Here is a 27,243-nt window from a genome sequence, read left to right as displayed (position 1 = left end):
TGAAAAAAAAAATAAAGCTCTTCCCTCTTGCTCAGAGGGCACTGAAAAGCAATGGTCTACACTAAAAAAAGAATCTGGTTGAATTAAAAAACAAATGTTTAATAAATTCTAAGAATACTTTACATTTGGAACACTGAGGACTTTTTCCCTTACAAAAGTACTGGATGATCATCAGAGAAAACATAAAAATAGCCTATAATTCAGCCATTCAGGGAGAAGTACAGTTAACATCCACCCATTTAATACCAAAAATGGGATTTTTAGCCTTTTCACTTAAAATACTTTAAACATCTTCTTTTTTAAATTTTTTTTATATTTATTTATTTTTTGAGACACATAGAGAGTCAGAGCACAAGTTGGGGAGGGGTAGAGAGAGAAGGAGACACAGAATCCGAAGCAGGCTCCAGGCTCCAAGCTATGAGAACAGAGCCTGACGCGGGGCTCAAACTCACAAACAATGAGATCATGACCAGAGCCGAAGTCAGACGCTCAACCAGCTGAGCCACCCAGGTGCCCCTAAGCATGTTTTAATGTCTTTAAATATACCTTTAAGGTTTCATAGTATCCTACTCAGTGGGTTTTTATACTTTAATTCTTTAATGCTACATTCTTAGATTGTTTCTCAATGATCCTCACAAAAGAGGCCAAAGAGGCCAAAGAGGTTGGGAGAGCTGTCAAAGTCATGCTTGACTTTTGTCATGAATCCATGTATGTGTATGTATTAGCTTTTAGGATTTAAACTCTGAGTGTAAATAAGTTAGAGCTTGTAAAACCAGACTCTGGGTCTCCTAACTCCCAGTTCTGTGCCCAGTGTGAAACACCATTCCAAGTTCACACTCTTGTCCTGTCTCTTCATGACTCAAGGTTGGGAAGAATTATGGTAGGCTCCAGAGCAGAGAAACCTGAAGTCAATCTACCCCTGCAGAAAGGGTGGACTTGTAGAACCGTTACCATCAATCCGCAATAAACTGAATTTCCTGGCTGAGAGAACAAAGGTGAACACTTTCAATTTTTAGGTTTCCTACAGCAATAAACATTGCTGTGTTACCCTCCTATTTAAAGGATCTTGCAATATTCATCAAAACCCAGGCTATCTCTGAAGCACGTACCTCAGTAGCACTAACTACAGCAAGTTTTCTAGCAACATAGGGTGTCAGCATGCCAGCTAAACTTTTTCTTATGGTTGGATTTTCTGGGGTCGCTTGTTCTTCAGGCAGGTATCCTCCAAGGCGACTCAGAGCACGGACACTCAATTTAGCAAGGCTGTTGGCTACTTCCTGTTACAAAAAATATTAATACATTGAAGTAGGTATGTCATCTTACATAGGTAACACGGTGCCTTTATAAAAATCAAAACTGTATGGACCGTATTTAAGGTGCAGAAAGGAAGTTCCCAACACTGATGTCGGAGAGTTCATGCATTAGAATGTACTCTTCCATTTACACAAAAGAACATCAGAATATACATACTCAGTTATAACCATTACACCATCTTATAGATAACTGGAAGAAGTACATGTGGGGGTAGGGTGGGGAGTACAGTAGAGGTAGGCAGACTTGCCTGCTAGAGGAACACACTAACAACGTGAGTAATGAAGGTGAGTGACTAAAAAAGGAGACAGAGAAAATATTCAAGGAAATGAGGTTAAGTATTCAAGTGCCTGGGGGAGCTAGCCCCAATAGCACCATTGTATTTCTCTGTGATATACAACCATAATTTTGCAATCATAAAAATGATTCTAGGTAACAGAAAAGATTAAGTTATGTGCAGTATATGCTACTATAAATTCCCTCCCCTTGAATCCTCATAGCATAAATGGTTAAGATAAAATAAGTTCTGGGACTTAAAGAGCTATAAATTTAGTTATCCAGAAAAACAGTTCATGTCTGGGGCTCTGTACAGCTAGACCTTTGCTTTGCATTATTCAGCATTAACCTATGGTTTGGGTTTAAATTCAAAACTAAAGCAGTGTGAAGGTTACCTGCTGATTTGTTTCTTCGCTTTTCTGAATGCCACTCTCTTCTAGCGTGTAGTCATAATTAAATAGATAACCAAGCAGATGCCACAAAATTCCAGCCTGAAATAGGTGTGTCTGTAGCCAGAAATCAACAGCAAAGGAACTGACACATTCTACTCCAAGAGCGGCCACCCGTGGAATACTCTGAGAGATAAAGAATAATGAAATTAAAAAAAAAAAAAAAAGCTCCCAAAAGAAATTGGTTATGAATGTACGTCAAGCTAGCCATCTTACTGCGCAAAATGTTCACCTCTCTTGTATTTTCAATTCCAATTTAAATCTGAATCCAATATCCTTTAAAGTCTAAAATTAAAAGTGACCCTGTGATAAGACACTGAATTGTTTTCGAGGCTAGTGCTCAAAGATTTGGAAATATAGTTTTCTCCATTTTTTGTATTCTAATTTTTAAAAATAGTGATAAGGCATTACAACTCACATGCTAGGGTCTTAACTGTATCAGAAATATCTTTAGTTCAGGTGTATGGATTTACTTCTTTATATCAGAGTTTGTATTCTCATTAAACACTTCGAAGGACATCATGTAAATATACTTAAGAGATTTTCATCAGATTTATTAACTCTAGATAACTTAGTCCAGGATCGGCACCCCAATCCTATTCAATTCCAACAGAACTCACTCCATCCAGTTATCTAAGAAAGTTCTCTCTCCTTCCCAGTCACCTACTTCACCTACCCTAGTTTGAGGCTAATTTGCCTCAGCAGTACAGGATTTGGAGGAAATATTAACTTCTCAGCAACCCAAAGCCCTTCCCACCAGTGACTTGATTGTTACAGGTTTCACATGGTCCTTTACTTGCATTAGATTCATTTACTCTAGTCTCTCATTTCTTCTCTGCCTCTCTTCCAATGTTCAGATGAGACCCACTTCCCTTTACATGTCACTCTAGTCTTATTTCTTATGGGCCACCATAGGAACTAAAGCCTCCATTTACACCAAGGGTTCTGTGAAAAATGATTTTAGAGATCCAAATAATGCACATAAAAACAATTCTGGGAAAACATCTTATGTATAAATTGGGGACTGGCTATGTGACAAGAACACCCATTGCCTACTGCGTCTAGAAAGCATTAAAGATGAACTCTACCTTGCCAAAATATAGCACCCGACAGAGATCCTTGATGATGCCAGGCATTTCCGTGATCTTCTCTCGGCATTCTTCAAACTGAGCGGCCACACTGTAGCATTTGCTTATGTGTCCACACACCTGCATTCAACACAACAGAGCAAAAACAAAAACCAAAAAAAGGTTCACATGCACATTCCTTACTTAAGACACCAGAAAGCAAGTCAGCAGAGATTCATGAATAATGCTTAATCCTATGTATGATGCTCCAAATTTAAAAAGAACATTTCTACTGAATCACTAGTAATTCTGGCTAAGATTTCCTCTATATGCAGGGTGGGCAAACCATGGCTACTGCAGTGCATGGGCCAAATTGGCCCTGGTTCATTTTTGTATGGCCAGGGAGCTAAGAATGGTTTTTACTTTTTCTCAAAAAAAAAAAAAAAAAAAAAAAAAAAAAAGAGTATAAGTGGGGTAGGGGCAGATAAAGAGGGGAGAGAGAGAACCCCCAATCAGGCTCTGCACTGCCATATCGGCACAGAGCCCAATATGGGGCTTGGACTCATGAACCATGAGATTATGACCTGAACCAAAACCAAGAGCTGGATGCATAACTGACTGACCCACCCAGGCACCCCAGTTTTACATTTTTAAAGGTTGTTAACACACACACACACACACACGCGCACGCAAGAGAGACTGTAAATAGCCTGACAAAAATACTTATTTACTCTCTGGCCCTTTATAAAAAGATGTCTGCCAACCTCCAGTTAAGGTATTTTTGTCCAACTTATTAACATTGCAGAATTAACAATTCTACTTATTTACCACACTTCAAAATAAAGTATGAAACTAAAAAGCTTGTACTCATTTAAGTGTTTATATTTATTTTTGAGAGAGAGAGAGAATCAGATGTGAATGGGGGAGGGGCTGAGAGAGAAGGGGACACAGAATCTGAAGCAGGCTCTGGGGTCTGAGCTGTTAGCACAGAGCCCAACATGGGGCTCAAACCCACCAACCACGAGATCATGACCTGAGCCGAAGTCAGACGCTTAATCAACTGAGCCACCAGCCAGGCACCCTGTACTTGTTTGTTTTATATTCTAAAATTTGCTAGCATAAAAAGGACCACACAAAAAGATGCATTCTACAATGATCTTAATGAATTCCTGATGGATTTTTCTCTCAGTAAGTTCAATTATAACCTTAACAGAAAAAAAACAAACTATAGTGATGGATTGTTATATCTAAGATGACAAATGTTAGGTGAACCTGTGGTAATCATTTCACAGTATATGTAAATCAAAGCATCATGCAATATGCCTTAAATTAATACAATGATGTATGCCAACTGCTTCTCAATACAACTGGAAAAACATGACTAGAGATGGAGAGGGAGGTAGAGAAGGAAATTACGGAAGGAGCAGATGGTAAGTGAAAAAAGAATGGCAAAATGACAAATGTTTGTAAGTGGATGGTGAGGATATAAGAGTTCATCATACTATTCTCTAAGGAAAAAAAAAATCAAGCCACTAGATTCCACGTGATTTAGTGTAGTACTTAAGTGTGATAAAGAAACCAATAGCCTCAGTATCACCTGAGAATTTGTTAAAAGCATATTCAGTCCTCTACCTCAGAACCACTGAATCAGAAACTATGGGCAGCAGCCCAAGTAGGGGTCAGCCACCCACGTTTTCATGAGCCCCCCAAGTGATTCTCATAGAAGTTCAAGTTTCAATTACTACTGGTCTAGTGTAACTGTCTTGGAACCACACATTTTAGCCTCACCTGTACTGACATGTCACTTGGTTTACTAGAACGATTCAAGACAGCCACACAGCGACTAAATGCCTCCTGTAACACCTGAAGAGAAAGAAGTTATCCATTAATCCCCCATTTTGACTTGAAGTCTGAAAAATCTTTTCTGGTAGGAATAAAATATTAATGACCTTTTAATGTTAATACTTGGTAAATAAATGTTTGCTCAATTAACATTTGTTAAACAAGTAAAAGATCCCTAGAGGTTTTTTGTTTTTTTTTTAACATTCCCAATAAGCTATTTTGTGAGCAGTTAAGGTTATCAATTTTGAATCAAATACTTTCCATTTCACATTATGAAATAAAGCTCCATTTCTACCTTTAATTTTAATGCTAGAATATGGAGAATATAACATGTTATTTGGTGGAATAAATCAAGGTAAGAAATTCCATCAATTGTACTTGGTGAATTCTCTATTGCCAAAAGTCATGCAATGTGCCTCAACTAGCTTGAAGAGAAAGAAGGACAGAGGTCATCCCATATTACCTCAATTCCATTCTCCCTCCTGAGCTCTTCAGCATTGAGGGCCGAGCAGTTGACAGTATGGAAAGCTAGCTCTGTAGCAGCAGGCAACAATGGTGATTCTTTTGAGAACAGGAGGTCATCTGAAGTTTCCATTGTTATAGTCCTAATTAGCATGGGGTATCCTGCATATTTATAAGGCTGTAAATCTGAAATAATCAAAAGTTAGTGTTGGGAAAACAGTAAGCAAAACAAAAATTGATTGTCATGGTTTTAAGTTAATTCTGACACTATGTTCAATTGTGTTCCCTTAAAAAACATGACAAAATATTTAACATCTTAAATGTCTCCTAATTCTAGTTCATAAAAAGAAATTAAACCTAGTATAAATCCCTTGGATCTTTCCTTTTCTAGCATACTTGTTTGGCTGATTTCTCTAAAATTTTTCTGCCCCCAAAAAGATTATATTCTGGTAGATTAAACTTTACTAAACTTAAGTATGTAGTGGTTTTGATCCTTTGCAAAATATCTACTTTCTGCATTGTCCACGGAAACTTTGTAACTTTTCATGTGACCGCAGACAGCACAGACAGATCAGGACCCCACACCAGAACTTATTTATAAATCCCCTTTGGGAAAAGTGGGAGGTGCAGCCTGAAAAAACATTATGACCTTGATAATAAACCAATGGTGAGCAACAAGTGCAACTCTAATATAGTTATTAGCCATTAAAATGTAACCAATGGTTTGAAAAAGACTTGTTTAAAGTCATTTTGATTAGTGGTAAATGCCATATAACTAAATGCTTTACAAATGTGTTCTGTTCAATTCATATGCAAAAGTGAATCAATTAGTCACTGCTCTCAAACTGCTAGATCCCCATGCTGTCCCGTGTAATACTAAAACTGCAATCCCACTTGTCTTCAATTACCCAACAGTCCTGCTTATCTCAAATCCCCACTGTCCTCTCTTCCTTCTCTCCCAACATCATCCTACAGAGCAAATGGGTCTCCTACTCTTGGCTTCAAGCCAAGTTCAGTTCCAAAGCCAAAGGACACCTGCAGTCTTGAAACTAACTTCCCATCCCCAACAAAGCCTTTAAAGTTTTCACTTTCCTGGCTTTCTAGTTATTGTTAACAGCAAATGGCACTGCAAACATGCTGGAAATTCCCAATAACCTTGTACTGTGAAATCATACCTATTCTTCTACAATCATGGTTTGCAAACTATCCCATAGGATCAGAGGGTTTTGAGAGCTACCACAGGAAATGAGAATATGAGAAAAGTATATGATCACATGAAAAGTTTCTATTGGTTTTAAAGACCAGACCATTCTTTAGAAGCTTTTAAAGTTATGAACAGGCACAAAAAGCTAACGTCCTTCCAGAAGGAGTAACAAAAACGTGCTGGAAATGCAAAATACTAAAAAACATAGGTAAGAAGTGGAAAGTATAAAAACAAACAACATTTTGGCCCTTCCAATAGAAAACTGCTCTTTTACTCTAAAATGCAATTCTAAGAATCTTACGCAATAATAACTCTAAATCTATTAAAATATACTGTAGAAACAAGTAACATGGTAGATATCAGCTGGAAGGTAAATTAGAATTTGAAAATAACACATGCTTTACCTTCTTTATGACGGTTGAAGAGGATGCTCTGTGTTTTCAAAATTAAAATTATGTTCTCTGGATCTGGCCCATCCACTATTTTTGCTGATTTGGTACATAAAAATTCATATGCTTTATTTACTTTTTCAAACATATCCTGTATATGACCAAACGTAATTAACTTTTAGTGTGGAAGATCTCAAACCAAACAGCTGGTCTGTATTTTACCAATAACTTCTTAGTTATTATTTTGTTTTTTACATTAAGGAATTCATTCCAATTGTAATCTAGCTGGTACACTCAAGGTGAAACCTACCCGCCCCGCCCCGTCGCCAAATAGCTATTTACTGACCTTAATACCATTACTAAAAAATTCTTCTTCACTTGGTTTATACCATATATATCATATTGAACTCATACATATAAAGACAGTTTCTGAGCTATTATAAAAATAATAAGAGCTGTTTATGGAGTACTGCAGCAGGCATTGTACTAAATATGCATTACAAACATTATCTCATTTAATCCTCCAAACGTCCATATGAAGTGTGAACAGTTATATCCTCATCTAGGGTCACAAAGTCAACTGGTGATGGGCTAAGACTTACACCCAGGTCTGACTCCTAAATCCATGTCTTAAATGACAACACCATATTATGTTCCTTGATCTACATGCTGATTCTTGTGTGTCATATTGTTTTACTACCATAGCTTTATAGAGTATTTCAACATCTGGTATTAAGTCTAGCAATTTAATACTGATTTAAAAATTTCTTCCTATCTTGACTGTTTTCTCTCCCAGATGAATCTGAATTGCTACACATTTCTCAAAAAATCCCAGGCTTTTGATTTAAAATGTCTTAAACATATAAAAGCAGTATCTTTTCTTTAAAAAAAAAATTTTTTTTAAATGTTTATTTACTTTTGAGAGCAAGAGAGAGAGAGAGACAGACAGACAGACAGACACAGAGTGTGAGCAGGGGAGGGAGAACCAGAGAGGTAGACACAGAATTAGAAGCAGGCTCAGGCTCCGAGCTGCCAGCACAGAGCCTGATGGGAGGCTTGAACCCATGAACTGTGAGATCATGACCCGAGCTGAAGTTAGATGCTCAACCGACTGAGCCACCCAGGCATCCCAGCAGTATCTTTTCAATACCAAGTCTTCCCATTCAGGAGTAATGTCTGTCTTTAATTAAAAAAATGTTAACCTTGAAATCAGTGGAAATTACTCCAAGTTTCTATCAATAAGCTATCAGTCGTAGTTATAGAAATCATACTGTGTGATTTCATCTTTTATGTAATCTTTCTTGGCATTTTAGTAGGAAGCTGAAGAGGCAGGATCAGGGAATACCACCACCAGGTAACTTTTAAGTCTGATCCAAATTTTCCATTTTTTCAGTTAGAACAATATGAAGTTGAAGGTCATTAGAAAAAAAAAAAAAAATCACCCAAAGCAATTCAGATGGCCATAACATCACCTACAAATTAATTACATTCATCCACATTCTTAACATTCAATTATTCATGTGACTGCCCATTAGACTTAATTCTTAGACATGAGAAAATATCCACTAGTTACTAGTATAAGGGCAGTCCTTCTGGTAACCTGAGGGAGGACCATTCATGCACAAACCAGGGGCATATGGGCCACAGGTTAATGTAACATACACTGGGCATTACGAGGCGGGCACGAGCACAGAGAGTGAATATACCTTTTCTCCACCTAAAACATTAATAGAGCAAAAGGAAGTCAACCCAAAAGTCCTAATTCCAAAGGTAGTACATACCCTCCCTTCTGGATTCTTATCAGGGTGGTACTTCTGTGCAAGTCTGAAGTAAGCTTTTCTAATCTTGCTCTCATCATGCCTGTTAAATAGCAAAATTATTTTATGAACAGAGTAAGGTACAAGAAAAAAATTTATATAATCATTTAAAATGATACTGTAAGAATCTTACTTTTATTATAATTGATTACATATTAGGCATCAAATCAAACCCAGTAAGATTCAAGTAAGAATTTTTTTGTAATGTTTATTTATTTTGGGGAGAAAGGAAGAGGGACAGCACGTGTGCGCAAACAGTGGAGGGGGAGAACGAAGAGGCAGAAGATCCAAAGTGGGCTCTGTGCTGACAGCAGGGAGCCCAATGAGGGGCTTGAACTCATGAACCGCAAGATCACGACCTGAGCTGAAATTGGACATTCAACTGACTGAGCCACCAAGATGCCCGAAGAGTATTCTTTACATACAAAAGATAAAACCTCAATGTTCCCTATGGAAGGTTATCATTCACTTCAAATCACAAAACTGTATTTGAAGAAGAAAATTTTTTTCCAATTTTTCAAACTGTCACTTCAAACTCTGTAATTTTAAGTAATATTGACTATCAGCCTTCCAAAAATGTATAAAATCAGACTTAAGAAAATGTCTTTTAAACCACTTTTCTCTAATATTATCTATTCTACTATAAAAACTTCACTTATATATTAATGAAGTAAATGCACACTCTTTCCTACACATCTTAGCGTCCTAGATATGTTGCTACCAAATCTATTCCTCATGTGTAACACAAATAGTAGGAGGAAGGGGGAAGATGAGTATATGAGTGACGACCATGTGGCAGGTACAGTGCCAGGTGTTTTACATTATTTCAGTTAATAGAGAGCAAAACCTGTACCAGCAAGACAGAAAAATGTTAATTCTAACAAATTTGTAATAAATGATAATCACATGGATACAGTTCCATATGGTTATTCCCACAGGTGTATACATATCAAAGAATAGGCAAAAAAAAATGTAAAAACCGTTGTTTAATAACTCAGTCTTTGATATTAATATTCTAAGGCAAGTAGGGGCGCCTGGGTGGCTCAGTCGGTTAAGCATCCGACTTCGGCTCAGGTCATGATCTCACGGTCCGTGAGTTCGAGCCCCGTGTCGGGCTCTGTGCTGACAGCTCAGAGCCTGGAGCCCATTTCAGATTCTGTGTCTCCCTCTCTCTCTGCCCCTCCCCTGTTCATACTCTGTCTCTCTCTGTCTCAAAAATAAAATAAAACGTTAAAAAAAAAAATTAAAAAAAATATTCTAAGGCAAGGCAAACTTTTACTATTACAATACTGAAAATAACTCACGGGCCCTGTCCTTGAGGGAGATTAAGCACTTCATAAGCATCATCTATTGACATTGTAGGAGGCTTCTTTTCAACTTCCTTCTTCCAGGCATCAAGAGTATCTTTTAGAAGCTTAACCTTAAAGACAGAGGATTAAAATTTATATCTTTTATGAAAGTAAAACTATTTCAGAATGTAATTATAAATTACAGAATTCTTGTGCTGTATTTAAACTGACATTTCTGGGCTATCCAACTATTACGGTTTTCTGAAATACACATAACCAAAGTCACTGCTAAATAAGTAGCAGGGTATCTGATACAGGACTACATTCCTCTCTTTTTCTTATGTAGTATTTTTATTCTCTGACAATTTCTGTCTTTACTTTTAATTGTTAAAGAAATGTTCAGAAAGCACCAAAAATTTTGAAATTAGTGGATACACTGCAGTAGGAAAAAAAGCAGTATATGGTTACATGCTTCTCAAAGTGATCTAATGTAATTACCAGTAAGCTGACATTCAAACAAATCTAAGAGACAGTAAGTAAAACCAAGAGAGTCTGGGTAGCAGGTCAGAAGAAGAAAGCCAATATTTACTGCATGCATTTATGCCAAGGAGCTAGATGCTTTACAGACTGTAGCAGACTTAATTCTTGTACAAAATTTCATTAATACATGAAACCATTCAGATTCTTTGAGATAGCACCATGTTTCCCACTTAGTAGGTGGTAGAACTGGATTCAAACCTAAGTCTGACTAAAAAGCCCATACTTTTCTATTGCATGCTGAATCCATAACAGGTAGCAGAGACAGCTGTCTTTATCTGGTCACAATAAAGAGGCAATGCCTAAGATGGCAACTGTTCTGAAATCTTTTGATGATAAGGATAATGGTATAACCACTGCTATACTAAAAAACCAACAGGGGCACCCAGGCCCACTTTATTCCAGGCTTCCAGCAGATATCCAAGGGCTCAAGTTGGAGGGTTCACAAGGGCACTGTGGACAGGCTACTATATAAAATAGTAGGTCCCACTTACTGCCTCCTATGTGTGCCAGGAATCATGCTATTTTTCATATGAATTCTCAATCTTCCCAACCACATGAGATAGTTGCTATTAGTAGTAGTACTGTTACTGTAACGGAGGCTTAGAGAAATCAAGCAATGTTAAATACACCTACTCATGGCCAAACTGAGACTCAATCCCAGACTGCCTAATTCCAATATCTGCGAGCTTACTCAATATGCTATAAAGACAAGCTTCTATATTTGGGATTTATCCAAATATATTACATTACACTCAGAGGTACATAGTCCTTAAATAAGAGGGAACATTTAAGGAAGCTATTATCCTTATCAGAGAAGAAATAAATACCCAGGAGTGATTAGAAGCTATTTTTACAGTTTAAGAAGGCACAAATTAACCTACTGACTTACCGGATCTTTAATGGGCCAATCTGGAAACCGGAGTGTATCGCAAAGTTGTTTGAGGTAATAAATATTACAAAATAGTTCATTTTCTAGTTGTGGATAGTTGATTACTGGGATGGGACAATATTGATAAAGTGCTCTTGTGTTACTCTGAAGACGTGGTGTGAAATCAGCAAGATGGGCAGCAATCTTCTCTATCATGAGGCGTCTACAATTAGAAAACTCTCCGAGCATTATGAAAGGATTATTTTATTAAAAAAAAAAAAAAAAGGTTAAGACAGGTAATCATGCACAATATTTACGTGGATCTTCTTTAGAGTAACTCAATTATTGGCCTAAAATGTGTGTTTATAAGAATGTTACTGAGAATATTCCATACTTGTTATGTAAAAAGTCTCAATGGATATAAACTTATTTATAATACTTATCTATAAGGACAAGCATAGAGCAAAAGGCTGATATTCCCAGTCCTTCCAAAAATCAGTCATTAGAAGGTCAAATGGTATTGAATTTGCATACTTCATGCAACACATGAGGGCATAACCAGGGGACTAAGTTTAGTAGCACTTCAAAGAAGCTCACTACACAGTATTTATTATAATTAACAATCTGGTGTCTGGCCCTCAGTTCAGCAGAAATTTGATCGGATTAGTATACAGACAGCTATATCTTTTAGACAGGGACTTATATTAACGAATCTCAGGAGAAAAATATTCCATAGAAAAGTTGTGTTGTAAACTTCTTTATATTCCTATACATTTGTTCCCAATGAAAAGCATGATTGTCACACAGAATACATTGTTGGCTAGCACATGCCAAGTCTACGGGTCAACCTACCTGACAAGCCAAATGATAATCAGCAAGTGGCACTGTGAGTGTGAAGTCAGCCAAGGGAGGGAGTAACAGACTCAGATCAACCGCCATCCAACTAAGAGGACTGAGGGGTTCTCCACAATAGTGGTGGCCTTGACACTGGACCTATGAAGTGTGCAATCTTTTTCTAGACACAGCCTGTCTGGATGCTGACATCTGCTTCTGTGCCTCTACTTTTTCTTGTTTTCCAAGGCTTTTCCTCCTCAAGGGCATTCTTTAGGAAAGCTAATTTCCACATTAAGGTCAAAATGTGCTAAGGGCCTCATTCTAAAATGAATTGGGGTATCTCTGGTATGATCCATTCTATGTGGGCACAGTCTTTAGTGGGGGACAGCTCTGTTTCCAAATACCAAGGAGGCGTGTCTTGATTTTATCCCTATATATTCCTTACATACACTGCCTAAAATTCTACCAGTTCCATAGACTGACTTAAGCATTACCAGTGGTAACAGGATCAACCTTATGTAAAGCTCTATTAAGGTAACAGTAACTCTGTCAAATCATGTTAGATTAGAAAAAAGCTCATGGCCTCGTCAAACTTATCCCTTGATTTGGCACCAATGATTACTGTAGCTTGGATTGTGTAACTAGTGAAAACAGTTCTTTTAACAGAAGTCAAACCAGGTGGCAAGAGGCAAGGATTCTGAGTATACAATACAAACAATCAGTTGGCTATTTACCTCATTTCACTGCTCCAGATTGCTTCTGGAGTATCAAATTCTCCCAGAAAAATCTCAGAAAACTTTTCAGGCTCATAATTTTCTAAGTAACAAACCATTGCTTCTGGTAGGATGTGTCCAAGTATACTTCTCTGAAAAATATCTTGTCCTTTTGTCTTTAAAACAAAACACAAAAACACTAAAGTTACCATTCAATTTTCTAATAAATGAATGCGGGTTAGGGAATATTTTAAGAAAACAACCAGAACAAATTGCTTTTATGTTCTGTGAAGGGGAAGATGTCTGGTATTAACTGGCTTTGGCATGAAGTTCAAGGTAGAATTAACACTATCTGGGCCTCCAGCAGAGTCTTAAGCTCGTCAGATGTCAGGGGCTGCCAACATTATTTAGGATGATCTGCTTGGACCACATGTAATAGTAAAGGACAGCACAAGGAGAGATGCCACCAAGACTTTTATCAATTTTCCTGTGTTACATTGTTGGTTGCAGTTTTCACCTAGAACTGCTTCTGTTTTCAAAAACAAGTCCAGAAAATCAACATCTTAAAAAGCCTCTCCTCAGGAAGTGTGGCTATTTAGATGGAAAGTATCTATTCAAGGTAATTATAATTAACTGTATTAAGAACTTCATATTCTCTGGCTGGCAAATGGGAGTCAGGAGAATGATCATACTTTATCATACTAAATTTTAAAACTCATTTCTTTACCTGATGGAAATAAAATCCTAAGGACTATAAATACTTTTCTTTTTTCCTTCTAGGTAAAGTGAGAATGTTTTATTCCTCTAGGATCTGACAAAGAGACAGAAGAAAAAACCCAGACAGGGTTTTACCACCTAGTGCCAAGACAAATTAGATGATAAATACTTTCAGGCTTTTTTGCTAAATGCACGATCCGTTAAATTTTGGGACAAAGAATTGGTGGTTTTGTTCTTTAGAATACCATTATTTGGGGGGCGCCGGGTGGCTCAGTTGGTTAAGCATCTAACTTTGGCTTAGGTTCACGGGTTTGAGCCCCATGTCAAGCTCTATGCTGACAGTTCAGAGCCTGGAGCCTACTTCATATTCTGTGTGTTCCTCTATCTCTGCCCCTCCCCTGCTCGTGTTCAGTCTGTCTCAAAAATAAACATTAAAAATAAAATAAAATAAAATAAAATAAAATAAAATAAAATAAACCATTATTTGGTTAGTTTTTGCATCTAGAGTTCTGTTACAAACACAGTTTTGCTGTAATTATTCAAAATACTGTTAGGTGAAATGATATATCATTTTTGTTATAAAAATTTGAAAAAAAGATTCCATATGCATAACTGCACAGAAAAAAAGGGGAAAAAAAGAAATGCCAAAAAATGCCTAATGTTATACTGTGGTGGTCGCATTAATTTTTTTAAAACTCTTTTTATATTCTCATTTTCTATTTGTATAAAGCTGCGGAAATTATACTGCCATGGGCATCACTTTAATATTATTAGATTATTTTCCAGGCCCTCCCTGGATGCTCTAGAAAACATGACATTATACCACATTGTCAAAGATTAGTTAGTGTCCTTGGTTAGTGTCCTTGGTTAGTGTCCTCAGCAGTGGACTGCTGTTGGTTTATTATTCTGCTCACAATAAAATCTGAAAATCAATGCTCCGTGAAAACTCTAACAAAATTTGAATCATCTTTCAGTTATATTTTGACAATAAATACCTCTGTATAATATAGGTATAAAGTTTCAGGTTGTCAAAGCTATCTGGATGAACCTTAGCTTTTTTTGGATTCCTATTTTTCTTCCCCAGTAAAATGGCAAGGATACTTGAGAGCAGCTGAAGAATTAAATAGCTTCAAAAAAGAAATTGGCACTTCTGCCACCTGAGGATCTGAACAAAAAGAAGGATGAAGTCTTTACTGAATTTTAGCTGAGTGTGAGATTCAGATATATACTGAGGTATTTATGGAAGTTACTAATCCAGGTTTTACACAACGGGAATAAGTTATATTCACAGCAGGGTCATGTTATAATTCATATCTGCAATTTCTAATGGGCTACACGTATTTTCATTAAAAAATATTAGCTTAGACTTTCTCTGTACAAGGTACCACAAGGAATGTGAAAGAGGAGTAAAACAGTACCTGCCCTCAAGTGCTTATAATCTAGTAAACATACACACTTCAGGACAGTTTAGTGCCAAACAGCTTATGCAGCGTCAAGTTAAGTTACATGAATTAATCTGGCTTACCTCCTCAGACTTGAAAGCCTGTTTGGTATGTGTATACTTCAAAAATCTAGAAAAAGAAATTACCTGTCAGACGTAGGAACTGATTTAAATTAAGTAATCTTAGTTTTCTAAAGATCAGATTTTTTTATACTTAAATAAAAGCCATGAAAGGCAACTTGTAAAAATACATACTCCCAAATTGTTTAATTTCTAACTAAGGCAAGAACTTAAATGAATTAGATTTTTAAACGATGGTCATATTAAGAATATATAATACGAAAAATTACCTAATTTGAAGAAAAAAGCAAAATGTCAAACTGTACGTGCAATATGAACATAGTGATGTTAAATACATATTAAAACTGTATAAAAGATGGTGATAAATTCTCACGTTAGATGTGGTAAAGTGGTATAATTATTTTCCCCATTCTAATTTCCAAATTCTCAGACATATAGTTAAACAGCTGTCCATGTACATTTGAAATAATTTTAAATAGATTACCATTAAAGTTCTTACCGAGCAACAGGAAGCACATTGGAACCTGTATACATCATGATAAAGAAAAATACTCCACTAAGATAAAGACGAGGTAACTGTGGGTTATCTTGCATGATATGGTATAACAAAATCGCAACCTTCTCAACAAGTATAGGGTCAAAGGTCAGCAGTAGCTAAAAAAATAAAATGTTTTTGTTACTGGATTATAAAAAAACTTGCAATAACATCATTTACTTCACGCTTATGTACTTCATGTGCTGACGTTACACTTTCTTATATGTAATAAGTTACAAAATAAAAATCTGTGGGATTTAGTAAGCTACTGTCTACCAGACTCATCAGATTTGAAAATTAATTCATTTAACAACATTTAATGCAGAGATAGTAAAATATTGAGAACTGTTCAAAACTTATTCAGAAAAGACCCAAAGATGCCTGAAACTATGCTGTCATGATTACAGATAAAACCATTTCTAAAAAAAATAAAAATAAATAAATAAATAAATAAACAAAACAAAACAAAACAAAACAAAACAAAACAAAAAAAAAAAACCCCGTTTCTTATGCAGGAATCTTCTTAGGTGGCCTTTGTTAATGACAAAATAAAAAAGAAAAAGGTAGGTATGCTTTGGGTTAGTTTCAGGATGTGAAGAATTCCCTGGAGACTACTTGAGAACTCAAGGAGCAGAGAAAAACTATCAGTGCACACTAACAGTACTAAAAAATGAATCTACAAATACAAGTAGAAGGAACGTGGGTGACCAAATACTAGTGGTACATTTACTGCTGGCCGAAAGTACTAAGAGACGTGATCTCTAAAAAAAATTTGAGTTAGTAATACTTAAGGGAATATCCGGGGCCACCAAAAGGAGTCTGGGCTTTTGAAAATCATATAGAGTTGCTATGAATAAACATTTGATCAAGAAATTTTCTAAGTCTTATCTTAACACAAGTGGCACTTCACTTTTCTATAAACATTTCCAAAGAATCCCCAGTGTTGGGTCAAATGCCACTAGTACAAAAAAATAACAAGAGTAAATACTAGCTCACACTAGGAGGTCAAAGTTCCAGACTCAGGAGACTAAACTGGTGTATGTCTTGCCTTTTAGTAAACTAGATTTCTCTGTGTGCTGGTGTCTTATCTGTTCCTCAAGGTATTTTGATGTAGTATTTAGTACTATGAGATATTTTACAAAGGAAAAACAGATACAGTAACAGGATTTTCCCTAGTGTTAGTAGCAGTCGTAGCTCAAGACTTGACATCATTTTAATTAAAATATGGGAATAAGCAGGCAAAAACTCAGAATATTTGAAATTATGACTATACCAGAAAACCTAGGACATTCACTCACTGTATCTTAGACACACTCTAAAAATTCCAAAGCTGTATCAAAAGGTAAAACCGGTGTGCTCTTAAAGTCAAATGAAGTACAGAAATCTGTACCAACCGATGTAGATAATGTGTTCCTGAAAACTACTATAGCTGCCTGTGTTTAGCAAGAGTAAGGTCTCCCAGAATACAGGAAATTAAAGAAAAATAAAATACGTTCTAAAAGTATTTTTTGAACTCAGTATATACAAAATATATACATTAAGAGCAGTTAGAGTTAAAAATTAAATTCTTCTCCTGAGTCATTTTAATTGTTCGGCTATTACTAGAGATTTTTTAATTTAAACAGACTCTTCCCCTCGAAAGCTTCATGTTATGCCAACCACATCTTTTTTTTTTTCCCAGTCATTCCTTCCTGGCCTGAAATTCAACAATGTTCACATTCACTTCTTTCTTTTCAGCTCCCTGATTCTTGAAAATAATGCTTGGGAGAGGTAGATTTTCTAGGCCTTTATCTACATGTCCAGAAGAGAAGGCAAATCCCTCTTTTCCTTCTACCTCACATAAGCAGCCACAAAGTTCTCTAGGCTGGGGTGGAGGGCGGGTTACAAGAAAGAACTGCAGTGTTCTTTCATGTAAGCACTGAAACAGAACAGTCCACAACAGAAAAGCATACAAATTTTGCAATGCTGATATGCTTAAGTAACAGAAGTCAGTGGGGGGTGGGGTGGGTAGTCAATAGGGTACTAGCACTGTATTTCAGAACTCTTTTTCATTATCAGTGACTTGCACAGGCACTTACTTACCTATCCATGATGTAAAAATATACAAACTAAGTAATTCTCCTTTCCCATTTCACATCAATGTTTAAGTGATATGTACAAACAGCAAAGTTACTGGCATATATATACTTTAAAGTCACATCATGTGTGGTTAATATAAAAAATGAGATTTAACAATAGGACACTCCATAGACAGGAGGGAAGCACTGACCTGAAATCTCTGGGACCTGACTTATTGGGATTTAATGCTAATCTGGAGATACCTTAATTCCAGAACAGCAGAATAATGAGGGGGAAAAAAAAAGAAGAAAAGATACTTTAGTATATCCTGCATAATTCCAACTGAATGTACCGGATCAGCTGCTGTCCATGGAAACATTTAACTGAAAAGAGTCAAAACACTGAGGCAAACTGGCAAGACAGCTGTGATTATTTCTTGAGACACAGCCCAGCACATGTCCATTTCTGGCCCACTAGTGTGCTTCCCAAGAGTCCTAACTTCAATGGTGTGATTTTAAGAATGAATAAAGAAAAGCTTTTGAAAATAATTCTGGAGTCTGGGGGCTTCCCATGTTTAGGCTCTTGGATACACAATCTTCCACAGTTTATTCAGAATATCAACTCAATTAGAAGTAAACTAAATGTACATCAAAGTTGAGGCTTTTTGGAAATGGAATAGACTACAATAAAAAAAAAAAAGACTAGGGTTCATAATAAAATTGAACAAGGGAGAATGATTCTTAAAATACTGTTTCTAATTTGATAACATAAAGGTAACTCACCTGAATGATATGGGGTAGGCAAGCGCTGTCTGATAGCAGTCTTTTCACTCTGGGTAGAGGCCGAATGATGGCATTATCTTGATCCCTAGAAAATATTTTCTAAGGTTGGCATTTAATACATCTATTAAAATTTGTATGTGCAGAGCATAGGACATTCTACTAGGCATGAAGCATGTTACCTTACTTTTTTGTTAATGAAGACTAAGCTCTCATACAGCTGGGAACATGATTAGGTATTTTGGTTTAAATCTATTTGGCTGCTTAATATGACTTCATTTCCTTCCATAAGATTTCCTTGAAAAACAGTACCCTAGAAGAGCCAAAGACTCTTATTTATTATTTAATTGATTAAACTTGGTGTTGTCCAACACACTGTCAGAGGATATTTCCCCCCAAAGGGCATATCAAACGTTGTTACATAAATTTAAACCTTAGTTTAACTACTCTCAGTATTTTCCACGTATAGCTTTAATTTTAATGCTACATTTTTTCTAAATGCTAATTGTATGCTTTCAAGTGTGATCTGAATTTTAAAGAGAATTGGAACCATGAAAGCTTCAAGTGTTATAAAATTGATAGTCCCTCTGTAGTTTCCATCACAAAATATCTTTAGTACAGTAATAAACAAAATGATGCATATGCAAATATTTTATAAAGATAGAAAAATTCCCTGCAACAGTTATAATTATCACTGTATAACAAACTCTCACCTTTACTGATAAAGTGGAACAAGACCTGGGGCAAGATGTGGGCTTAGGCTCAAGTTCTATACCAGGAGTGGCTAACGTGACAGATGAAGAGCTGCTGGTGGCACTCACCGCTGTCTAGGACTACAGTGTATTTATTTCAAATGTTCATGCCTGCTTCCTATGAATGTGACAATTGTTACTGTTGCCAGAGTGTAGCTAGTAAGCCTCAACTTGGTAGCTTCAGAGAAGTCTCCCAGAGAAATTTACCTTCTAGCTACTTTATCAATATAATTTGCAAGTTATTTCTTCTGTTTCAAAAGCTCCAAAACTCAGCAGCATTCTCTCAAGGTCACAAAAGGAATATCTTTGCTCTAAATCACCAGACCAATCCCATGTTGTTACTAAGGAAGCACCCATTGGGAGAGAACAAGACATTTCAGAGTACCTCTTAACCATGGAAATGTTCAATTACATTTTACCTGCTTGGAAAATATCCACACATTGTGATCAACATGTTCAATATAAGGGTAGCAAGGTCAGTTTCATTTAGTACAGCCTGTCCACTGGCTAACAGACACCACTTAAGCTGAGGTATTGCCTGAAGTGGTCGCCATCCATCCATGCCTTGAGCCCAGCATCTGGTTTTTGCATTTAACATTCCTTTGGTCCACAATTCTTGCATCTAAATGAATGGAAGGCACCATTATTACAAACATGAATGAAGCAAAATGAAGTTTGCTAATGTCTTATATTCTGTGATAAATACATGAACTATGGGAATTTACATGCAAGTGTACAATCAAAAAAACAGTAACAAACTTTTGTTGACAAGCCTTCAGGAACCTGAATTAGGTTACTGATGTAGGAAAATTACCATACAGTTGGCCAACCTGCAGAGCATAAAGAACATTGGAAAGAATGCAAACAGTAGGCAGATGGTAAAATGATCAAGATATAAACAAGCTAAAGGCTTGGTCTTCTATAAAACTATGTTTGGCTAAATTCCAACTGAGCCTGGGAGGGCAAGATCAAGTATCAGCAAACGTTAAGATGGAAATTATACCTGGATTGCACAGGCAACTTTCAGTAATTTCAGACTTCATATTAAAGTTTACCTGTTCATTCCATAATAGAAGTGTTACAGTTAAAAAGCTTATTAATACTTATAAGATTATATAATACCTTATAACTATTAAGGTAGCAACTATTATTATTTTAAAATTCATTAAAAATCTGAATGCTACCTCCATAACAAGGGCCTATAAACAGTAAGGTTTGAAGACACAACTGTGTCTGCATGTCTGTATGTGTATGTGTGGTTCTTTAGAAATGCAAGCCATCTAATCCTTCATATGGAAAATGAATGGCAGAGCCGTTGGAGCTAATGATAGTAATTCAAACCATAGTTTAACAATCTTCAACACCCCTACATTTGCTAAGCAGCAGGGCATAAGAAAGACTAAGACCATCACAAAAAGTTCTTCTAAGACACAAACCTCATGAAATCCATATGGGCCACTCCTCTCTTTGTCTGCATTGCCAAAGTACCATTCCTTTTCACTCTCTCTTTTCATATCTGGAGCAGCTTCAATTACATTGCTCTAAGTTTTAAAAAGATTTAGTTATTTTCCAAGGCAGAAATCTAAGGGGCCAGATATCATAAAAAGTAACACAGTACTAATTTCCTGGGTTTACATTCCTTTAGAAAATCACCTTTCACATGACTTTTTCAGAGTTAAGAATCAAATGTCTGACCTAGTAGTTCAAAAAAGCTATTTCCTTATTAATATGCATTTGAAATAAATGGTTTCCTAAATTCACTTGGCAATCGAAGTTAAATTCAAAGACATCTACATTCCCTATGGTCATTAATAAATTCTTAGTACAGTAACATTTTAGTAGCAAAGAATATTACAAATAACTATATAAATAAACACGTTAACCTTAAACCACAATGCTGAAAATCCTTAAATTCTTTTGAGGGAAAAAACTCATCCAACTAAAAGTTGCAATAAGCATCCAAGATCAAAGAGTTAAAATACCAAAAATTTTTAATACTATTAAACACTTTCAATTTACTACCCTCATTACAGATACTTATAATTTTATAGGTCAATGTTTATGAGAACCTAAGAGAAAAATTTTATGTAGTTAGTGTATTTTATTAAAACAAAGTTTTAACTACCCTATTAACTTTCGGTTTGATTCATATAGAGAGGCACAGCAAAGTGGTCAAGAGCAAAGACTTCCAGATTCTAACTCTGGCTCTGTTTCTTAATGCATGACTTTGGACAATACACTTGGCTTCTCTGTCCCACAATTTCTTCATCTGTAAAATGGGAGGGCTGTCATGGAATTTAAAGAGTTGATACATCATTGGGGCGCCTGGGTGGCTCAGTCGGTTGAGCATCCAACTTCGGATCAGGTCATGATCTCACGGTCTGGGGGTTCGAGCCCCGCATCGGGCTCTGTGCTGACAGCTCAGAGCCTGGAGCCTGCTTTGGATTCTGTGTCTCCCTCTCTCTCTGCCCGTCCCCTGCTCGTGCTCTCTCAAAAATAAACATTAAAATTTTTGTTAAAGAGTTGATATATCACGTATACAAGAATAGTACCTGGTATACTGTAATGCTATACATGCATTACAATTGCTAGCATTTATCCCTGATAATAGAAAATGCCATATTCTAAATATTCATCAAATAGCACTTTTGTACACAATTCAGCCAAAAACTAAGACAGAATATCTCAAACCAGATTAAACAAAAACAAACCACCACAAAAATCACCAAGCTAAGCTATAGGTCTCTTGTACAAGTTAGGTGTCAGAAAAGGCCTTTTAGTAAAGACTTGCAGCTCTACCCTCTTACTGGCTGGTTTCAATAAGGGCTCCAGATTGCTAAAGACAAAGTATATTCTCAGTGGCTAGAACTAAAAGTTCTAGTTCCATAACTGATAGTCAGTTTAAATCTTAAAGATCACATTGCCTCAAAATAAGCCACATTAGAAATACCGTTACTTTAAAAGACAAGAGACACAAGAAAAATAAAACTGGATCAACACTGTCCATTTTAGACTGCTCTTATGGTTATTTTAACTTTTTGTGTGTGACCTAATCTCTTAGGCATTAGTTCTATCGTAATTATGGGATATCTTAATTATTGGCTATATTCATGGCCATGTATACTGACATGTTTTCATGCCAAATTTTTATGATTCTTTTGATCCTAAATTGTACTCGAAGACCATTAAACTTGTAAAATCTAGATAAGCATACATACTTGCAGTGGTACTGTAGCTCGGCTTACGTGGAGATGTGCAAGGGTAAGCAAGTCCACAAGGATCCTAATTCCATTTGAATCCATGAGATCCTTAACATTTCTCTGGAAGACAAAGACACCTTTACATAATTGAAAATGTTTCTTCCAAATAGGTACTATTACCTACAAGACTCCCAAAGAAGAAAATATTTAGAATCTCGTTGGAAAGACTGACCTACAACTGATATTACTTAGTATTCAAGGAACATGAATTCGAGGAACATGAATTTAGATAAATGTGAAAAGAGCCAAGAGATCGCATAAGAATTTTTACTTGAACATATTCTGAGAAAATTAAAATAAAAATAAAGCCTAGCAGGAATAACACCCACGATAAACTCTCTGGTTCTCCAAGTATCCTGCATTTTCCTAGGTTATTTTTGTTAATAAACAGATTATAATCAGAAATAAAATATGGTATATTAAAAAACCTTTTAACGTTCCAGTTTGTTTTTGTAAACTTAAGGCAAAACTGGTAATTTCTTATAAGTTAGAAATATACAATTTAAATTTCCTTAAGACTTATTAATTACACTTCATTTTAAAACGTGCATCATCTTCTAAAGATGAGACTGAAACTAAACAAGTTAAAATATAAAGATCTGCTCAGATTTCATTGCAACACCATATAATTGTGAACTGATGCTATATTTACAACTATAAATTCTTGTTGGAAACAGTATGAGCCTATTAAAATGTCTTAAAAAGAAAATGTGAAGAGCTAAACGGAGTCTTCAGTTTATGTCTTCAAATTAATTATCATCAATATACACTGAATATATTAGAAACTTTCCATTTTATGTTAAACATTTGTTTTACTAAAAGTCCAATCTTAAAGAGTCCCTAAAGAATAATCGGATAATGATTTCATCCCTCATTATTCTTCATTCAGAATTTGATTAGTCTTAATTTATTTAGTATCTCTAAGAGTAGGACAGAATGTGCAGAGAATATCTGACAAAAAATTTTCACTCAGGTAGAGCACACTCCTTTCATCTAAAAGGAGTCACATCTGGATAATTAACCCAAACTGTAATAATTTATTTTTTGTTATATACTTATGTGATTTATTTGAAAATAATTGCTTATTTAGGCAAAGATACTGCACCTTATTAAGGATCAACTTGTTAAGGAAGAGGATCAACCGATCTCGTTCAAGTTTGTCTGTGCACTAATGAAATAAATGAGAATTTAGTCAGAAGTGAGAGAAACACAAATGAAGATTATCATCATCACTGGACAAAATCAACAACAGTCAATAAGAAATAGTGTCATCTTTTTTTTTTTTTTTTTTTTTAAAGTAGGTTCTACACGTAGCATGGAGCCCAACGCAGGGCTTTAAATCACGATCCTGAGATCGAAGCCTAAGCTGAGATCAAGATGCTTTGGCTAACTGAGCAACCCAGGTGCCCCAAAATAAGATCTTTTAAACATCAAGAAAATGAGAGAAGACTGTAATTCATCAACATCTTGCATTCTCTGCAATTTTATATAACTTATCCAATTTCCCTAGGAAGGCATTTATTTTATTTTTTCAATATATGAAGTTTTTTGTCAAATTAGTTTCCATACGACACCCAGTGCTCATCCCAAAAGGTGCCCTCCTCAATACCCATCACCCACCCTCCCTTCCCTCCCCCCCATCAACCCTCAGTTTGTTCTCAGTTTTTAAAAAATATGGAACACTTCACGAATTTGCGTGTCATCCTTGCACAGGGGCCATGCTAATCTTCTCTGTATTGTTCCAATTTTAGTATATGTGCTGCCAAAGCGAGCACGGAAGGCATTTATTTTAAAAGTCAAAAACAGATATATAGCTTTAAGAATGTATATAAAAATGAAATAAATAAAAGAATTGGCCCAAATGATGTGAATGCAAACTGGTGCAGCCACTCTGGAAAACAGTATGGAGGTTCCTCAAAAAACTAAAAATAGAACGACCCTACAACCCAGCAATTGCACTATTAGGCATTTATCCACGGGATACAGGTGTGCTGTTTCGAAGGGACACATGCACCCCAATGTTTATAGCAGCACAATCAACAATAGCCAAAGTATGGAAAGAGCCCAAATGTCCATCGATGAATAAATGGATAAAGAAGATGTGGTATATATATATATATATATATATATACACAATGGAGTATTACTTGGCAATCAAAAAGAATGAAATCTTGCCATTTGCAACTACATGGATGGAACTAAAGGGTATTACGCTAAGTGAAATTAGAGAAAGACAAGTATATGACTTCACTCATGTGAGGACTTTAAGAGACAAAACAGATGAACATAAGGGAGGGGACACAAAAATAATATACAAACAGGGAGGGGTACAAAATATGACACTCATAAATATGGAGAACAAACTGAGGGTTACTGGAGGGGTTGTGGGAGGGAGGGGATGGGCTAAATGGGTAAGGGCACTAAGGAATCTACTCCTGAAATCATTGTTTCACTATATGCTAACTAGTTTGGATGTAAATTAAAAAAAAAAAAAAAAAAAAAAAAAAAAAAGAATTGGCCCAAATGATACTTCTCAAGTAAATATACTAAAGAATGATAAATGATGTTTCACATAAATCACATCATGATGAACACAAAACAAGAAGGAAAAATATATCTACCTAAAAATTACAAATGGTATGCCACAAATACTCAGGTTCACTGGAGTAACAGTGAATTGGAATTCAATAGTACAAACTGTTATAACAGCAAAGAAAGATTTTTCATCTGGTTATGTTATTTCCTAGGTACATTTTGTAACCTTATCCAAAATCAGTTTCTTAATGTACAAAGCATGACTGACACATAAGGTAACTATAACAAGCACTGATTATAAAAACCATTTAAAAATTGGTGAAATAGGGGCACGCGGGCGGCTAAACGTCTGACTTCCACTCAGGTCATGATTTCACAGTTCATGGGTTCGAGCCCCACATCAGGCTCTGTGCTGACAGCTCAGAGCCTGGAGCCTATTTCAGATTCTGCACCTCCCTCTCTCTCTGCCCCTCCCCAATTTATGCTCTCTCGTTCTCTCTCAAAAAATGAATAAACATTAAAAATTTTTAAATAAAAGTTGGTAAAATGGTGCAAAGGCAGTTCACTGAAATTTAAATGGTTAAATGTAAGAGAAACAGAAGCACAAATGAAAGAACAAAGTGTATATACTGCAATAAGTAGGTAACACTCAAATTTGGGCTGCACTAGATGAATGGATCAGTATGTTCTTTCCCCCAGCCAAGCTCAAGTGTCAAATGACAAACTTTCTAAAATGTGCTAACTCAAGGTTCCCTTTTTTTGGTTACCACTGTAGTTCTAAAAAGTTTTACTATCTTCACACTTAGAAATTTAGTATGCTAGCATCATTTAAGACTTTTTCCAAAGTGGAAAACCAAATATACACACAAATCTAAGAGTCACTATTTCTTTTACACACCTGTCCAGCTCATCCATACTTCACTGACATGGACAAACACTAACCCATTTATTAGTCATTTTCCTATTCATCTAACTTACATTTAATTGAGTATTAAGTAAATTACACAAAAATTCATGCAGAAAGTTATGGTAACAATGTAATCAAACAGAATTTAGTTTTAAAAATGTAACAAGTACCCCAAATGCATTACCACATAGCAATTTCCTTAAATGATATCCTTACCCTCTCTAACATTCCAATGATATATCTCGTATCTGTAAAGGGTCCTATTTCTTCATGACATCTGCCATAAACAATAGCAAGGGCTTGTAAACATAAACACTTCATGTTTACTTTTGGGGTGAGAAGGAAACGATGATAGAGCTCATTGAAAAACTCATACCTAGATTAAAAAAAAAAAAGTTCACAATAGAATTAGCCATGAAACTACTAGTGAAAACAAATACAACAAGATATGAAGAGTAGCTTACGATCTCTTAATTGATCCACTTTCTTCATTCTCATCTTCCTCCAATAGTAACCTCAGGTAATAGTCTCCTATTTTGATTTCCTCTGCGAGGCACTCATATTTAACCTTTATTAATAAATGCAAATTAGATTATTTTAGTTTACAGGAAGTTTTTGACAGTTTCCACATAATCATTTCTCAAATTCTGTTCAGAGCTTTTTTCTTTTCTTGTTAAGATCACCTTTAACAGAAAAAAAAAGTCATCATTTCTTAAAATATCTGGTAATTATGATTAATATGACCTACTATTTTATTTAAGTGTTAAAGAACAGGAATTACATACCAATTTTATGAATATGAAACTTGCTGATAAAAACTTCCACAGGACTATATGGTATTAATGAGGTTTAAGGGAAGGAAAACTCAAAACACTGTTAACAGATTATCTGCTTCATTCCCTTCTCAGTTTGCCATGACCAACTACAGAGTAAATGATCTGGCATCATACACGGCTTGTGCAATTCACACAAGGAACCTCAGGTTTCCCTCATCTCCCAACATACCAACTACATTTTATGGTGTAATTTTTGTTTTGTTTTGTTTTGTTTTGTTTTGTTTTGTTTTGTTTGAGAGAGAGAGAGAGAGAGAGAGAGAGAGAGAGAGAGAGAGAGAGAG

At 35.8% G+C, this 27,243-nt stretch overlaps 1 protein-coding gene and 1 non-coding gene across 4 annotated transcripts in view; both read right to left on the bottom strand.

Moving 5' to 3' along the window:
* Nucleotides 1-27,243, bottom strand: part of DNAJC13 (DnaJ heat shock protein family (Hsp40) member C13) — a 129,311-nt gene that overhangs the window by 32,265 nt on the left and 69,803 nt on the right. For all 3 annotated transcript variants that reach the window (XR_005792057.1, XM_040480197.1, XM_040480198.1), the window contains 19 exons: nucleotides 26,591-26,694; nucleotides 26,343-26,502; nucleotides 23,790-23,852; nucleotides 22,643-22,744; nucleotides 20,861-20,965; nucleotides 19,844-20,046; nucleotides 18,676-18,760; nucleotides 15,800-15,954; nucleotides 15,304-15,349; nucleotides 13,083-13,237; nucleotides 11,536-11,737; nucleotides 10,122-10,237; nucleotides 8,782-8,860; nucleotides 7,016-7,151; nucleotides 5,409-5,593; nucleotides 4,892-4,966; nucleotides 3,125-3,244; nucleotides 1,983-2,162; nucleotides 1,110-1,277 (listed from right to left, as the gene is read on the bottom strand). Coding sequence is in view for 2 of the 3 variants with exons in the window: in XM_040480197.1 (XP_040336131.1) it covers nucleotides 1,110-1,277; nucleotides 1,983-2,162; nucleotides 3,125-3,244; nucleotides 4,892-4,966; nucleotides 5,409-5,593; nucleotides 7,016-7,151; nucleotides 8,782-8,860; nucleotides 10,122-10,237; nucleotides 11,536-11,737; nucleotides 13,083-13,237; nucleotides 15,304-15,349; nucleotides 15,800-15,954; nucleotides 18,676-18,760; nucleotides 19,844-20,046; nucleotides 20,861-20,965; nucleotides 22,643-22,744; nucleotides 23,790-23,852; nucleotides 26,343-26,502; nucleotides 26,591-26,694 (2,439 nt within the window). In the remaining variant the exon portion in view is untranslated. The remainder of the gene's footprint in view (nucleotides 1-1,109; nucleotides 1,278-1,982; nucleotides 2,163-3,124; nucleotides 3,245-4,891; nucleotides 4,967-5,408; nucleotides 5,594-7,015; nucleotides 7,152-8,781; nucleotides 8,861-10,121; nucleotides 10,238-11,535; nucleotides 11,738-13,082; nucleotides 13,238-15,303; nucleotides 15,350-15,799; nucleotides 15,955-18,675; nucleotides 18,761-19,843; nucleotides 20,047-20,860; nucleotides 20,966-22,642; nucleotides 22,745-23,789; nucleotides 23,853-26,342; nucleotides 26,503-26,590; nucleotides 26,695-27,243) is intronic.
* Nucleotides 24,353-24,459, bottom strand: LOC121034299 (U6 spliceosomal RNA). Its single transcript, XR_005792368.1, has one exon. It is a non-coding gene; the product is annotated as a U6 spliceosomal RNA (small nuclear RNA).

Source organism: Herpailurus yagouaroundi, unplaced genomic scaffold (assembly GCF_014898765.1).
Source record: "Herpailurus yagouaroundi ecotype Mexico unplaced genomic scaffold, PumYag 159, whole genome shotgun sequence".
Classification (NCBI taxonomy): Eukaryota; Metazoa; Chordata; class Mammalia; order Carnivora; family Felidae; genus Herpailurus; species Herpailurus yagouaroundi.
The sequence above is the reverse complement of the archived record's forward strand: the minus strand, read 5'-3'. Positions and strand labels throughout refer to the sequence as shown.